Here is a 14,669-nt window from a genome sequence, read left to right as displayed (position 1 = left end):
GATTTAGTAAAAATGAAATTATTTGCAGTTTTATATTCTAATTAGTTTCTCTAACCAGATTATATGTTTTTAATTGTTTTTAATATGAAAATCTAAGGTTACTGCGGCTGTAAAAATGCCAAAAACTTTTAATGCTGTCATTTGCTGTTTTTTATAAAGCATAAATTTAAAAATGAAATTTCTTTCACGGACGGTGATGGATGATTTCAGTTTTTATAGTTTTGAGATCAGGAAAGTGTCAAAATGGCTCCCACCAAAGGGTTTTTCTGGAGCTTGCCAGAGTAATTCTTTTCTTCTGCCAATGGGTGTGATATCAGAAACATTTTTAAGTACTCTATATCATTTTTCACTTTACACTGTTTAACATTTTATGTTATAATTTCTTTGACAATTATCACATGACGTTCCCTATAATGTTTAAGTGAATAATGTTACTTGTATATTACAGGAAATACTGAAGCTGTTAAGCAATGCTATTTCAAATATCCAGCACTTCTTGAATAGTAAATCATTATTCAAATTAAAACATTTTAACAAATTTCTAAGTAGCATATGACGATAAAAATGTTTCTTGAAACTATATTTGATATGTTGAAACAAGTCATACAAGTAAAAAACTCAAATTCAAAAAATATATAAAGTTACAAGATTATCTTCAAAGTAAATATAGACTTTAACTTAAATTAAAAGTTCTCCATTTTTACTAAATAAAAATCTCTCATTTTTTAGATTTCTTTAAAAATAATATTAAAATTTTTAACTTCTTTTAACCATAAATTGTAAAATATAAGTTTTATTAAAAAACTGTTTTTACTTTTTAAATAAATGATCATTCTAATTTAATATTATTTAAAAAAGAGCACTATATTTACCAAAAAACTGTGAGGGTTTTAGTGCCATTTTTTTGCTGTTTTGAGTCACTGTGCGTCATTTCTGGCTGGCAAAACAAACTTGGTTGGCAAAAAATTTTCTTCACTGCGAAAGCGCGAGTAAGATATCTAGTTAATATGAAGGGTCTGCGTCTCGTTATTTTTTTCCAGGAAACTTCTCGTCTCGTTACGCTTTTCCCGGTTCATTTTAAGAAAACGATTCCGAGACGCAGACCCTTAGTTTATATAATTGATCTGTCTCGTAACGTTTTGTTATTATCCGGGACACAGTTTTTAAATTCCGAGAAAAAAATTATGTCCCGATTTATAACTTTATTCCGGGATAATTGTTTCCTTTGTCTCGTAATTTTTTTCCAGGAAATTTCTTGTCTAGTTACGCGTTTCCCGGTTCATTTCAATAAAACGATTCCGAGACGCAGACCCTTATTGTGGATAAAACTTTTCCAGCTAAAAATCAATCAGGTTCTTGTTAATCTCGCAAAATGAAAGCGAGCATTGTCGATAAACTATAGAACTTTTTCAGTATAAAATTTTATAAAACCAGTAAATATTGAGCCTGATTGATCTAACACCCCCGTCTGATTATATCCTTGGGCTTGGTTTGACAAATAAAATAGTTTTCTACAAAGTTTCAAAAAGAAATGATACGCTTGCAATAAAGTGGTTCTAAAGTACCTAAAGTAGCCTCCTCTGCTACAGTAATTGGTTTACAAACTGGCCATGCCTTAACTTGTTCAAAATGCAAAAGTCTTTTCCCACCGCACCAAGATTCTTTGAAAACAATTTTAAAATTAGCGTTAACTAAAATTGCTGTCTTAATTTAAATTCTTAAAATCTTTTGTTCTTTGAAAAGAACTTTCTTTTCATTGTGCAGTGTTTTTTGCGCAACACTTCCGAAGTTAAGTATTTAGTGTTCGAAATATGTTTACACGTTTCAATTTCGAAACGCAACACAATATATTCAGCAACAAAAAAGCCTAAAATCATTTGAAAATATAAAACTTTAAAATAACAAAATTCACATCAAATTATCAACTTCGGATTTAACAAATACTTTCTTCTTATAATAAGCAAATAAACACAGAGTAAAGTCAACGCCATATACACCGAAGCAAAAACTTCCAAATAATCAAAAGTAAACGCAGCGCTGGACAGTGCCAATAGGGCACCGGCAGAATACATCGAATTGCGAATACCGTCAACGAATGTTTGCACCTTTGAATTGACAAGTCTGGCTAAAGTATTTGTGAGGTATACATCCGGAATAATTCCTGCTCCTGCGAAACATATCATATACGTTATTCCTAGTAATATATTCAAGACTTTGGTTCTTGTATACTTTAAAACAATGAAACTCGCATCCACAATGCAAAGACCACCAAAACCAACTAAAACTGCTGCAAAAAACTTGTTTTCTGACAAGGGTTTACACATGTACAGCAGCAAAATAACTACACTGGTCGCTCCTGTGCCGAAAACACAAACATTCAGTTCTAAAATAGACAAATGCATTGTCTCAACAACAAGCAACGGCAACCACATGTCAAAAGTGACAAGGAAAAATATAACAAAAAACGTGCAAAACAGCATCAATGCAGAGTCGATTGACGTAAACAAAACTTTTAAAATATTCAAGATGCTGAAATGAGTTGACGATGAAGTGACATTAATTTGAAGTTCCTTTTGTTTATTAAAACCAACTAAAGGTAACTTTTCATCAGATTGCTGGTAAAATGTGGTGTGATTAGCTCCCTCATAGTTAGATGGTTCTAATTTCTTTTCTTCATTTCGCTTTAAGTCAAACTCTTTTGACAAATCGTGAACCATGGTTAAAGTTAAAACTTCCATAATGATGCATAAAAAGGCCATGAAAACTCCAATAAAATTGACAGTCTTTAAGTGCCAATACCCTAGATTAAAGTTTATGTTAGAAAACATAAAGGTAACGCCGGGACCTAAAATAAATCCAGCGTTATATGTAATGGATGACAGTGATAATTGGAAACTAGTTTCACTCGATGGATAACATCGAACGATTTCTCCGCACATAACCGATCTTAGACCAGCACAACCTGATAAAAATCTCCCCAGAACTAAAAACCAGGGAGAAAAATGAAGGCTGTATGCTAAATTTCCAACGATTAAGCATAAGTTGCATAACACAAAAGTAACGCGAACTTGGCGTGTTCTGTCAACTATTCTCCCAATTAACGGAGTGGTAATTGTCGAAGAAAGTAAATATGATAAAGATACCAGGGTATAATAAAACTTTGGCTTATTTGTATTTATCATTTCTTTAATGTACAGCCATAGAGTTAAGAATGTGAGGCTGTATTCCATACCCAGAATTAAACTTTGAATTGAAAATGCAATAATAGTTCTTTTTCTTTTAACCAGCCATTTTTGACAATGAGGAGAATTCTGCAAAACCTAAAGAAATACTTATTTTAAGTACATTGTAGATTTTTTAATTTCTCTTGCAACGACAAAAACTTTCTACATTTCCCTTTTAACTAATTTCTCCCTATTAATATTTACTTGATCTTAAATCTCATTTTGTTGGTGCTTTTAAATAAAATCAACTGCGGAAAAATGCAACCATAAAAATGTAGAAAAGTCAGTTCAAACAATTGCCAATTTCTCTAACTTGTGCACTTTTATAATATCTATTACCCTCGAATTAGCATTTACAAAGAAGGATTGGTTTTCCTTCGGACACACAGTTTTATAAACTTTTAAAAGCTTAAACGAATTTAATGAGCCTGCATCTTGCTTCTGGAATCATTCCTTGTGTTACTCATGGCATTTTAATGAAAAGGTTTTTTTATGCTTTGAAATCTTTTAGTTTTAGAGTCCTTAGTGTATTCATTCTATCCTCATTAAAAAATTAAAACGTTTTGAAAAACTTTTAAAAAGCTTTAAATCGAATATTTAAATCTGTTCAACTAATTGAGATGAATACTTTCAAACTATTTTTAAAATACTTCCTTAAAAAAAAGTGATAATATAATAATGACAACATTAATAATATTTACAATAATATTTACAATAATAATAATAATAATAATAATAATAATAATAATAATAATAATAATAATAATAATAATAATAATAATAATAATAATAATAATAATAATAATAATAATAATAATAATAATAATAATAATAATAATAATAATAATAATAATAATAATAATAATAATAATAATAATAATAATAATAATAATAATAATAATAATAATAATAATAATAATAATAATAATAATAATAATAATAATAATAATAATAATAATAATAATAATAATAATAATAATAATAATAATAATAATAATAATAATAATAATAATAATAATAATAATAATAATAATAATAATAATAATGATCGGTATCTGCGCTTTTGCTACAAGTTTTTTGCGCTTTCGCTACTCATATGCGCTTTGGCTACAATTTTGCGCTTTTGATACTCTCTTTTAGTGCGCTTTTGTTACATGTTTGCGTTTTTGCTACTTAAATGCGTTTTTGCTACCCCTTATCTGCGTTTTTGTGACTGAATTGCGTTTATGCTACACGCATGCGCATAAATAAATAATTTCCTCGCCATTTTGTAAAATACGAAGTAATGATTAAAGCTCTAAAAACAGAAAGATATTAAAATCAGATATATTTACTATTTTTCTTTGAAAAGTGTATATACCTGATATTAAAATCAGATATATTTTTTTGTAATCTTTCTTCATGTCAAAGTTATGAATAAAATGTTGAAAAGTTACGGAAATGTAAGTTACATTACACTATTTTTTCAAACTTTCAATGTATGTTTATATTTAAGTATATATATATATATATATATATATATATATATATATATATATATATATATATATATATATATATATATATATATATATATATAATTTTAATAATATTACATGTGTACATATATATTATTATTATTTATAATTGTCTACTCCAAGTGAAAAATTTAAAAGAAACTACCATAAACAATTAAAAGAAAATCATACCTTAATTTTAAAAACTAATCAGCTTGAAACCACAAATGTGTACCTGTATTTTTTTCTGGTGTAATATTCACAATAGTGTTTTTTTAGTTTTTATATTATCAAGTAGATGCTCAAAACACTGTAATACTTTTATTGAAAACAATATGTTTCATATATTTTTCACATGAATTTAAGATATAATACTCAATAAGAGATTCATTTGCTTAATTAAAGCGTCAATTTCTGGCCTAAATTGCTGCAGGTTGTTTTGAAATCAATGGCGATGGTAATCAACAGTTTAATGATGGAAAACTTCAGAATAGTGACAGTTATGTAGAGATGCTTTCCAGGGCTTTGACTCAATGTTTGGCTAGATTGAGTGATTGAGTGGAAAACCATTGAATTATTTCCATTTAGTAGATTTTCTTTTAGCCACTTCTGTGATTTTTTGCTGTATAAAGATGAAATCTGTCATATTGGAACACAATATTGACATTATGAAGGTAAGTATAACTGTTCTATTGCATAATTTATTTCTCCAGAATATTAAGAGGCACATAAGGCATGTGCTATCTTCATCTCTGTTATTCCACTCATAAATATCTTTTCCTCATGACCAAACTTCTTTGACTTGCATTGTAGACAGTAGTTTTACCCAACTAATCTTACTATAATATCCTTAGTGTATTCTACTTTATTGTACTGCAGAGCTTATTGGTTGTCACGTGTAGATAAATGAGTAGAAAAGATGATTGCCACTACTAACAATTTAACTTTTACAATATTAAACAAAATAATAAATTACTTAAGTTGTGCAATTCTTTAAAAAACTTTCTTAATTTTTTACTGCTGGCAAATATTATAGGTGTATGTTTTATGTTTCTTAAACTTATGGAAATTTAAAACTATTGAACTTGATTTATATAAAACTCTAATTTTAAATAGTTAAAATTGTTAAGATAACAGTAATACCAGCAGGGTAAATTAAAATATTAATGTTGTCTTCTGTTCAGCCTGTATAATTTTGTTACTTTTTCAAATTTATTTAGTATTGATGCAACCTTTTTAAATTTTTGTGGACAATTTACAAATGATTTACTAGGGAAATTGGAGGGCATTTACTAGAGAAATTTTAGGGCAAAAACATGTGTAATTGATAGAAAATTCATGTAATGTTTATAAAAAAGTTATTCATATCTATTAATACAGAGCTTCAGTATGGCTAGGGAGATAAAAATAATCAGACATGGAAAGATTCAGTGAGTTTTTTTATATTATAAATTTTTTGTTATTTATATTATGTATAAATTCATTTAGGCAGGTGCCACTTAAGTTGATTAAAACTGCTTATGAAAATTTTATTTGCAGGAAGATTTTTAAAAACAAACTTTTTAATTTTACAGAAAACGTGATTATCTAAGTTTCATTAACAGAAATTGTTTTGGTGTGAAGAATTGTCTTTTGTTCTTAGTTATTAACATTCAAATTGATTATGAACATATTGGGTATTTATTGCAAAGTATATTTTAAAGTAAATTTTTATGTAATTTAAAAAGGCCACTTAAAACCATTTACAGTGGTGATGAATTCATTTTGTGGAGAGGTCTTTTTGTTATGCTGTTGAATGCAAATTTTTTTTTTTTTTTTTTTAATGTATATATATATATATATATATATATATATATATATATATATATATATATATATATATATATATTTATATATATATATATTTCAAGTAATTATTTTATCTTAATAACTGCCTAACATTTTAAATAAATTATTCAATATTAGTCTAGTATTTTATTAAATTTAGCCTCTGAAAAAAAAGGTTTTCCTAAAGGCATCTAAGGTAAGTGAACTTTTAATGAATATAGTTTGTTAATCAGCCTCTTTTTATTAATAAAGAATTTTTTATTTTTTTCAAAAAGGTCATTTGAGGGTTATGTTAAGTATATATGTTTAATGACAAAAATTGAAAACGAAGCTTGTCATTAAAAATATATATATATTTTTTAATATAGTTATTTGCAATAACTTTCACATAATTCTATACTATTTATAAAATGATTTTAATTCATCTTTTACTTAATTTGTTAATTTTTTTGCATTTCATTATTTTATTAATATTTAAGTAAAAGATCTATAATTTCTCAATTTTTATCTTCTAAGTTATTGAACTAGTTCAAAATAGAAAATATAGCCATCATATAAATGAGCTTAACTTTTAAAGTTGGGTTCGCATCAAAGAAATATAAAAAGTTTTTATATGGAAAACTTTAAATATGATTTTGTTTACAAAGTTTTTAAATGGTTATACTATTAATTCATGTTGAACAATTATTCATGGTTTATATATATATACTTTTTTTTTAGATTGTCTTGATAGGTTAAAGAGACTTAGATGTAGTGATTCACTGGTATTTAAATCTGATTGGTTATTTCTTAAAAGATCAGTTATTTAGAAAATGAAAAGTTGAATCAGACTCTTTTTTTTTTGTTACTTAGTTTTTTCTTCAATAATGAAAAAATAAGAAAACACTACTTTTTATTTAAAAGTATAAATTGGTTTATTTCAGACCTTAGCAACATCACAAGTTCATTAAATTCTTTCAGATAGAGTCAGGTGAAAAGTGTCAAGTGTGAAATGTATCTCAACCTGTGGAGCATTAATTTAAAAAGCACTTACAACTTTTTTATATATATACTTTTAATAATGTTAAATTGCTATTTAGTACAATAGATATAATTATATTAGATTTTTAGTAAAAATATATTTTAATCTCCACTTTTTATAGCTGATTTATCCTGGTTAAAATGGTTACCTCATTCATCACTTACATATCCTATATATTGGCGCTCGCACATTGGAGGTAGAATTTCCAAAGCGAAAAATAGTTTAAGTAATAAAAAAAATTTGATGCATGTATTTGCTACTAGATTTTAACTTAGGGTCTTTAAAATATATAAAAGTTTCATAAAAAAAAGGATCGTCTATTTCTTTGGAAAACTTACAAGACAATATTCGTAATTTTTGACATTGATATTAGAAAATAGAAATGTCAAAACTTAAAATCTTCTTAAATCACCATTTAAACAAGCTACTAAGGTGATGCAAATAGGACTTGTTGATAACTAACTCTAGGGTTTTCCCAACATGTTTGATGCATTTGCGAAAAATTATTTCTATTATTATCCCAATTGAAATAATTTAGCAAAAGGCTGGGATAATTTTAAAACAATACGTTTCTCTGAAGAGTAACTGCATAACAATCCTTTTGCATTATGAAAGACTGACCTCATTTGTCAGTTTAAAAATGTGGTCATACATTGGTCGTTCTGCTTAAGTTAGATCATTAGAATACATATATTGGGATTTGACTTACACTGCAGGCCAAAAGTTTCCGGACACTTAGATTTTGTTTAATTTTTTGTTTCATACTCCCATAATTATTTCAATAAAATTCAAATATCATATTTATTTTTTAAAAGATACATATAGTTACTATTTAAGAAAAAACAAAAAATAAAATAAAAAAATAGTAACAACACTATTATTATTAAACTGTCTTTTCGTCAAAAAATAACCCACGAGTTTTTATCACTTTTTTTGCGATCCGTGGCATCCTATTTATTAATCTATTTATTATTTCGGGTGTAACTGATAACCAGGATTCTTCTAATATTTGCCACAGGTGCTCTTTGAATGTTGGGCATTTTTGTCTGACCTTTCTGTCCGATTCTTCCCACAGTAACTCTATTGGGTTCAAATCTGGTGATTGGGCCTGCCAGGTCATGTTTTTGAAGACAAAATTATCCTCTTGTTCCTTTATATAATTCTTACATAATTTTGAGGTGGGTTTAGGGTCATTGTCCTGCATAAAAACAAAACCACGACCAATAGTTCTTAAGCCAGAAGGTATAGCATTGTTTTCTAGAATTGTTTTATACTGTTCTTTTTTCATTATACCCTCAATTTTAACTAGGTCACCAACATTAGCAAAAGAAAAACATCCCCATACCATAATTGACCCACCACCATGCTTGATTGTTGCCTCTAAACACTCTGGGATCATTTTTTCTATTGTTGTTTTTCTGATGTAAATTCTACGTCTTTGTCCAAACAGTTCAAATTTGGACTCGTCGGTCCATAGTACTTTTCCCCAGTCTTCTTCTGTCAAATTTTGGTGGTCTATAGCCCATTGTAACCTTTTCTTTTTATTTCCAATCCGTAGCAACGGTTTCCTGACTGCTATACGGCCAGAAAGTCCTGCTTGTCTAAGACGTCGTTTCGTAGTGGTTAATGAAATAGATTTTGAATGACTCCTATTAAAGCCTAAAGTTATTTCCGGGGCCGTAAGCCTTCGATTTCTTTTATTCATCAATATTATACTATTATCTTCTGCTTTTGTTGTCTTCCGTGGTCTACCAGATCTTTTTTTGTCTTCAAAAATGCCTGTTTCTTTCCATCGTTCGATGGTATCTTGTACAGTACTTCTGGCAACTTGTAATTTTTTGCAAATTTTACGAACTGAATAACTTTCTTTATGTAATGTAATTATTTCAGAAAGTTTTGCAACCGTTAAAGAAGGTTTTTTACCCATATTTTTAATTAAATAGTTGAATTATAAAATTTTAAAATTTTTTTGAAGATTTTTAATGCAACCGTCATTAATACCAAATGAAAACTAAACAAAACTAAATATTCTTATTCATTTTAGTCGGATATCATTATATTATAAATATTTCCTTCATGTTTCAACAAATAAATAACTTAAACAAGACCAAACTCTTAAGAGTAATGTAACGCTATATATCAAGTTAAAATAAGCAATTAAAAAAACAAACTTATTTATGTAAGTTTGAGGCCAGTAATACCTAATTACTGACCTCAAACTTACATAAACACTTAAAATTAGTACGTTTAAGTATTATAAATTATTATTATTGTTTAACTTAATGATAAAGGATAGATTTTAGCTTTTTATATAAAAAATATCAAGTGTCCGGAAACTTTTGGCCCGCAGTGTACGTATAAAGCTTTCGTATAATGCTTGTAATTCAGTTTATTTACTAAAAAACACAGATTTTTATCAAAGGATATATAATGATGAAATATATGCTGTACTCAAAGCAGATTGCTCCATTTTTAATCACATTAAAGGGTGCGCATAGTGTTTACATTTAACACTTTATAATTTGTCTTAGAGTAAGCCAGCTATGGCCAAAACCACAAATATTCAATATAAATGAAACCTATTTTTTAAATTAAAAATTCAAGTATGTACACTAAGCATTACAATAACGGATTTTTTAAAAAGAAAAGTCCTTTTTGGTTTTCTATAATATTATGCTAATAAAATTCACGAAAATTCTAAGTGTTAAGTTTTTATCATATATCCTAAAATGTTTTTAAAAACCAATATCTGTATATGCTGTTAAAAAGCAAAATCTTTTTTACAAAAATGTCTTAAAATAAGTTTTGGAGAAAATTAAAAAAAAAATCATTTGTTACACTTTTCAACTTTTAACAACAGGAACTTGTTTTTCCCAGACTTGCTCAGTTTGTACTTTAAGTCTATATATTCTCCAGGCAATATAAAGTAAAAGCAAATAACAACTATTTGCTAAAAGCTAAATTAATAATTGGTTGAAGCAGTCTAAATTCTGATATTTTACCATGTAAAGAGAAGAAAAGTCTTAGTAACTTGCCTAACTATGATTAACTAGCCAAATCTTTGATTAAAAATGCCAAGTTCAATATAAATGAAAAAAAAAAAAAAAAAGCAACAAGAAGCTTATAAAAGTTTAGCCCGATATATTAACTATAGATCATTTTCTTATATACAACATATAAATGGCGCGACTCAGTCAAAGATTTGCAATTAACTAAACAAAGAATAGCAAAAGCTAAGAAGTGAAGCTATCAAAAGACTTGATAACTTATACCCTCTCAGTTATTTAGACTCCTTCTTGTATTAAGCATCTGAGAGAGTAACTGTACACAATCGAAATAAAGAATCCATAGCTATTTGGAAAAAATTCTAAGTCATCGTCTATTGCATATTACATGCTAATTTTTTTTTTTTCTTTATGAAAGAAATAAATGAAAATGTATAAAATTTTGTAACACACATGAAAACCAATAAAATAGACCTTAACCTGGTGAATGAACATAAAAGCACGAAAATTTTACAAGAACTCTATACTGTCGATGTCTATCTATCTAAATTTGTATCATCATCATAAACTTGCACAGTACGTTTAGCAACTCTAAAACTAATGAACAATAATAAAAAAGATTCCGAAACAAATACTTTTGGATGATGAGAGGGCAATTAAAGAGAAAGAAAGCTTATTTTACCAAATATTTTAAAAAATTGGGTTATTTTATATTCTGGAAACTCAAATAGCTGATATAAGGCTAAAAAAACCATTTATATATTTTAAGAGATGTACCAGAAAAAATCTGCGAGGACATTATAAAGGATATTTATTTAACTAACTTTTTAGCGAATTTTTGCATTCCAATGCATTTATAGTTGGAATTCAGTTTCTTGCAATTAATTGCTGAATAATATTGGTGTCCTGGAAGAGATCGGAAATATGCAGTACAATAAGTTTCATCGTCAATAATCAAACAAGATTTTTTAGCACATAATTTTTTATAGAGCAGCTTTAAACATTGAATTGCGACATTTTCTTGCTTTTCTTCACAACGAGGAACTTTTTTCTTTTTATAGTCACAATTTCTCTTTACTCTTTGTATAGTGGAAGCACTTGTCTTAAATTTATTCGCTAAAGTTCGAACAGAAATCTCCGGTTTTCTGTCTGAGTCATCTTTCACTTTTTTTACCAAGATCTCGTCTAACAAAACATTTTATTCTTCCCTTTCCTGATTTTCTTTTGATTGTACCATTGTCCTTAAATCGTTTCACAACGGTCTTCACTGTTCTCAAAGCAATCTGCAGCTCTTTAGAAATTGCACAGATTCACCAGGATTTTCAACTAGAAAGTGCAAAATTTTTTCTCGCTTCTTATCTTGATTTGATGGCATTTCAATTAAAACTAATTCTTTTAATATCAGAGTTGTTTAAATTTTAAATAACATTAATATAAAGACATTTTAAAACAATTACCTATTTAAAATGATGCGCGGTTTCCGTAAACACCACATCAGAACACGCGCAGATTTTTTTTTGTACATGACTTAAAAAGTTTTATGAAAAATTTTGTAAGAAATTTTTTAAGAAACACCCATAATATATCCTCAAGAATCATAAAAATATTGTATGTGATTCTTATTTTAACAAATTACTCATTTAAAGCTAATTCTAATAAATTTCAAAAATAGTATCATGTTGGGTTCTCTCTCTCTTTAGAGTAAACTCTAGTTATAACAACATCTGTATCATTTCTTTCCTGTATTGTATTTTAATTTAGAAAAATTCTTAAATCTTTCCTAGTGGTGTATTAAAATTCTTTGATTAACCGATTTTAAGAGACTTTGTTTTATAAATAGAAAAAGTTTGTTATTTTGCAGTTGAACATGTTTTTTATGATTAAAAATAATTTATGTTTGTTGATTGGTTTAATATTTTATAATTATAAGGAACTGGTGAATACTTTAAATATGATAAATATATACCACAATAAAAAAAATTAGTCAATGGATAAAATTTCTGAGGTAAGAACGGTCATAACAAATGGTAACTACGCAAAGTTTACTGTTGCTATGCAGTTCTGGTGAACCTAGCAACCGGTTGCAAGCTTACAAAACTAAATTGATATTAGATCTGCAATAGCAAATTTGATACATTTGGTGGTTTAGTGAAGTATGTCATGACTTTTATTAACATTAAAAAGTTGGCTCTCACTATGCATCTTAGGTGTTCCCAGCGATTTCAAACAGTCGAAGCCGTAAAACAAAAAACAAACAATATCACCATTTGATCCGTATTAAGTCTAGTTAAAAAATTTGATAATGATCCATTTAACTCAAAAAAGTTGTTAATTTTTTGCCTAAGATTACAACTCTAGCTCAATTTTGGCCGATGAAACAGATTTGAAAAGGGATCAGCACAATATGTTTCTTAGTTAGTACCATAAATGGTGACAGAATTTTCGAAGAACAAGGATTTCTTTTATGATTTTTTTCAAGATTGAGTACTTTTTCTCAAGACATTCTTTTGATTTCTAAAATTTTTTATGCTTAAGTAATTTAAGCAAATTAGTTTGTAATATTAGGATATGTATAATTTTGGAAGATATAAAGCGTTTTTGCAAAACGTCTTTAAATGGTTTTTCTTTTAGACGTTTTCATTTTTGTTTAAATAGTTTGAAAAGGTTTTCACAAAACAAAAATGGTAGAGGGCTTAATTTATTTATTTTTATCATATCTACTTTTAATTAGTTCTATTTCATTTGGATGACAAAATGATTTGAAGACTCTGACGTCTACAACAACCAAACTAGGGATGGCCGATGTACGGTATACTAAAAATTTAGTGTACAGTTTACCGTATAGTATACCGTAAAGTATACTGAAAAGTATACTGTAAAGTATAACGTAAACTAAACTTTTTACTTATTGATTTTTTTAAATTATTATTATTACTATTTATTTCAGATCAGAGAAATCTGTAGAATAAACAATCTTAAATCTTAAAACGGTGAAGAGCAGCACAAGCAGCCTAGTATAAAAATATCACAACTTAACAAATTGAAGGTTTTATTAAGTAAATTTAAGAAACAAAAATTGAATTTAAAAAAAAAAAACACTTTAGCCATGATTAGTCAAATAATAGACATGGTCCAGTAATTTAATTCATTAAGAAAATATAATTATTAAATTTTAAAGCCAGTCCAAAAAAATTTTACAAATAAAAGTAAACAGGTATACTAATCTGTATACTAATTATTAGTATACCAAGTATACGGTAAAGTATACCGTAAAGTTAGTGTATCTTAAACTGTAACTGGCGATCCCTAAACCGAACACGCTAACTTAATGTTATTTATAAATTTAAGGAAAATCAGTAATAAAATAATAAACCTTTGGAAACAAAAATAATAAATCCTTCTGTCAGGTAAAAAAATTAATAATGTTTAATTTTTAAAATCTTTTTTAAAAATACTTTTTATACGTGATTGTTGTTTATGTAAGGTGCTTTCATAAAATTCACTAAAAAAAATGTTTTTTCACTATCAAATTTAAGAGCCTTTAACTGTTGCGTTTAGTTGCAGTAATCGAATTGTTGTTATGTGAATATCACCTCAGTTCAGTGAACATTCTGAGATCTTTATCACAGACTACAATATATCAGTTGTTAATACCTAAATCTGCTCGATGACGAACGCGGCAACATTTTTATGATTTTAAATTAGGTTTGGAACCATTTCTTTAAAAAGCATTTTAAAATGTTTTTGAAACTTTTAATATCATTAAAACATTTATAATTAAATCATTTATGCATCAACTTTTTATTCCAAAGGAACTTGGTGACAATGTTATCAATTAACATAAAATATCAATGCACAAAAATAATGAGATCTTTTGAAAGAAAAAATTTAGAAATTTCTAAATAAGTATGGCATACAACTGAATGCTAGATAGTTAGAGCATAATTTTTTTTGCTCATTTAATACTGCATGGGTGAACATTACGGCTTAAATTTCTATAAACATTTTAAAATGAAGACATTTTTTTTGAAGAATGGCTTCCTTTTGTTTAATGATGTTCAAAATGAAATTAATGTTTGACAAATTGTAAAATTTA

At 27.2% G+C, this 14,669-nt stretch overlaps 1 protein-coding gene and 1 long non-coding RNA gene across 7 annotated transcripts in view; one reads left to right on the top strand and one right to left on the bottom strand.

The window, feature by feature from the left end:
- Positions 1 to 1,873: 1,873 nt before the first annotated feature.
- The window catches only part of LOC149889178 (uncharacterized), a 23,525-nt gene continuing 10,729 nt past the window's right edge, over positions 1,874 to 14,669 (bottom strand). The window contains exon 2 of the mRNA XM_090088742.1: positions 1,874 to 3,320. Within this exon, the coding sequence (XP_089944868.1) occupies positions 1,914 to 3,320 (1,407 nt within the window). The 3' untranslated portion in view covers positions 1,874 to 1,913. The remainder of the gene's footprint in view (positions 3,321 to 14,669) is intronic.
- Positions 4,481 to 7,878, top strand: LOC149889179 (uncharacterized). Of its 6 annotated transcripts, none has more exons than XR_016453041.1 (6): positions 4,481 to 4,666; positions 6,101 to 6,150; positions 6,295 to 6,396; positions 6,708 to 6,743; positions 7,268 to 7,311; positions 7,508 to 7,878. It is a non-coding gene; the product is annotated as an uncharacterized LOC149889179 (long non-coding RNA). The 6 variants fall into 6 exon arrangements; XR_016453040.1 differs by having other exon boundaries at positions 7,471 to 7,869; XR_016453043.1 differs by having other exon boundaries at positions 5,154 to 6,396; positions 7,471 to 7,867.

Source organism: Hydra viridissima, unplaced genomic scaffold, assembly GCF_058129835.1.
Source record: "Hydra viridissima isolate aposymbiotic clone 2 unplaced genomic scaffold, HvirCarnegie_v1 scaffold_5, whole genome shotgun sequence".
NCBI classification, from domain to species: Eukaryota; Metazoa; Cnidaria; class Hydrozoa; order Anthoathecata; family Hydridae; genus Hydra; species Hydra viridissima.
This window is presented reverse-complemented; position numbering and strand designations above follow the sequence as displayed.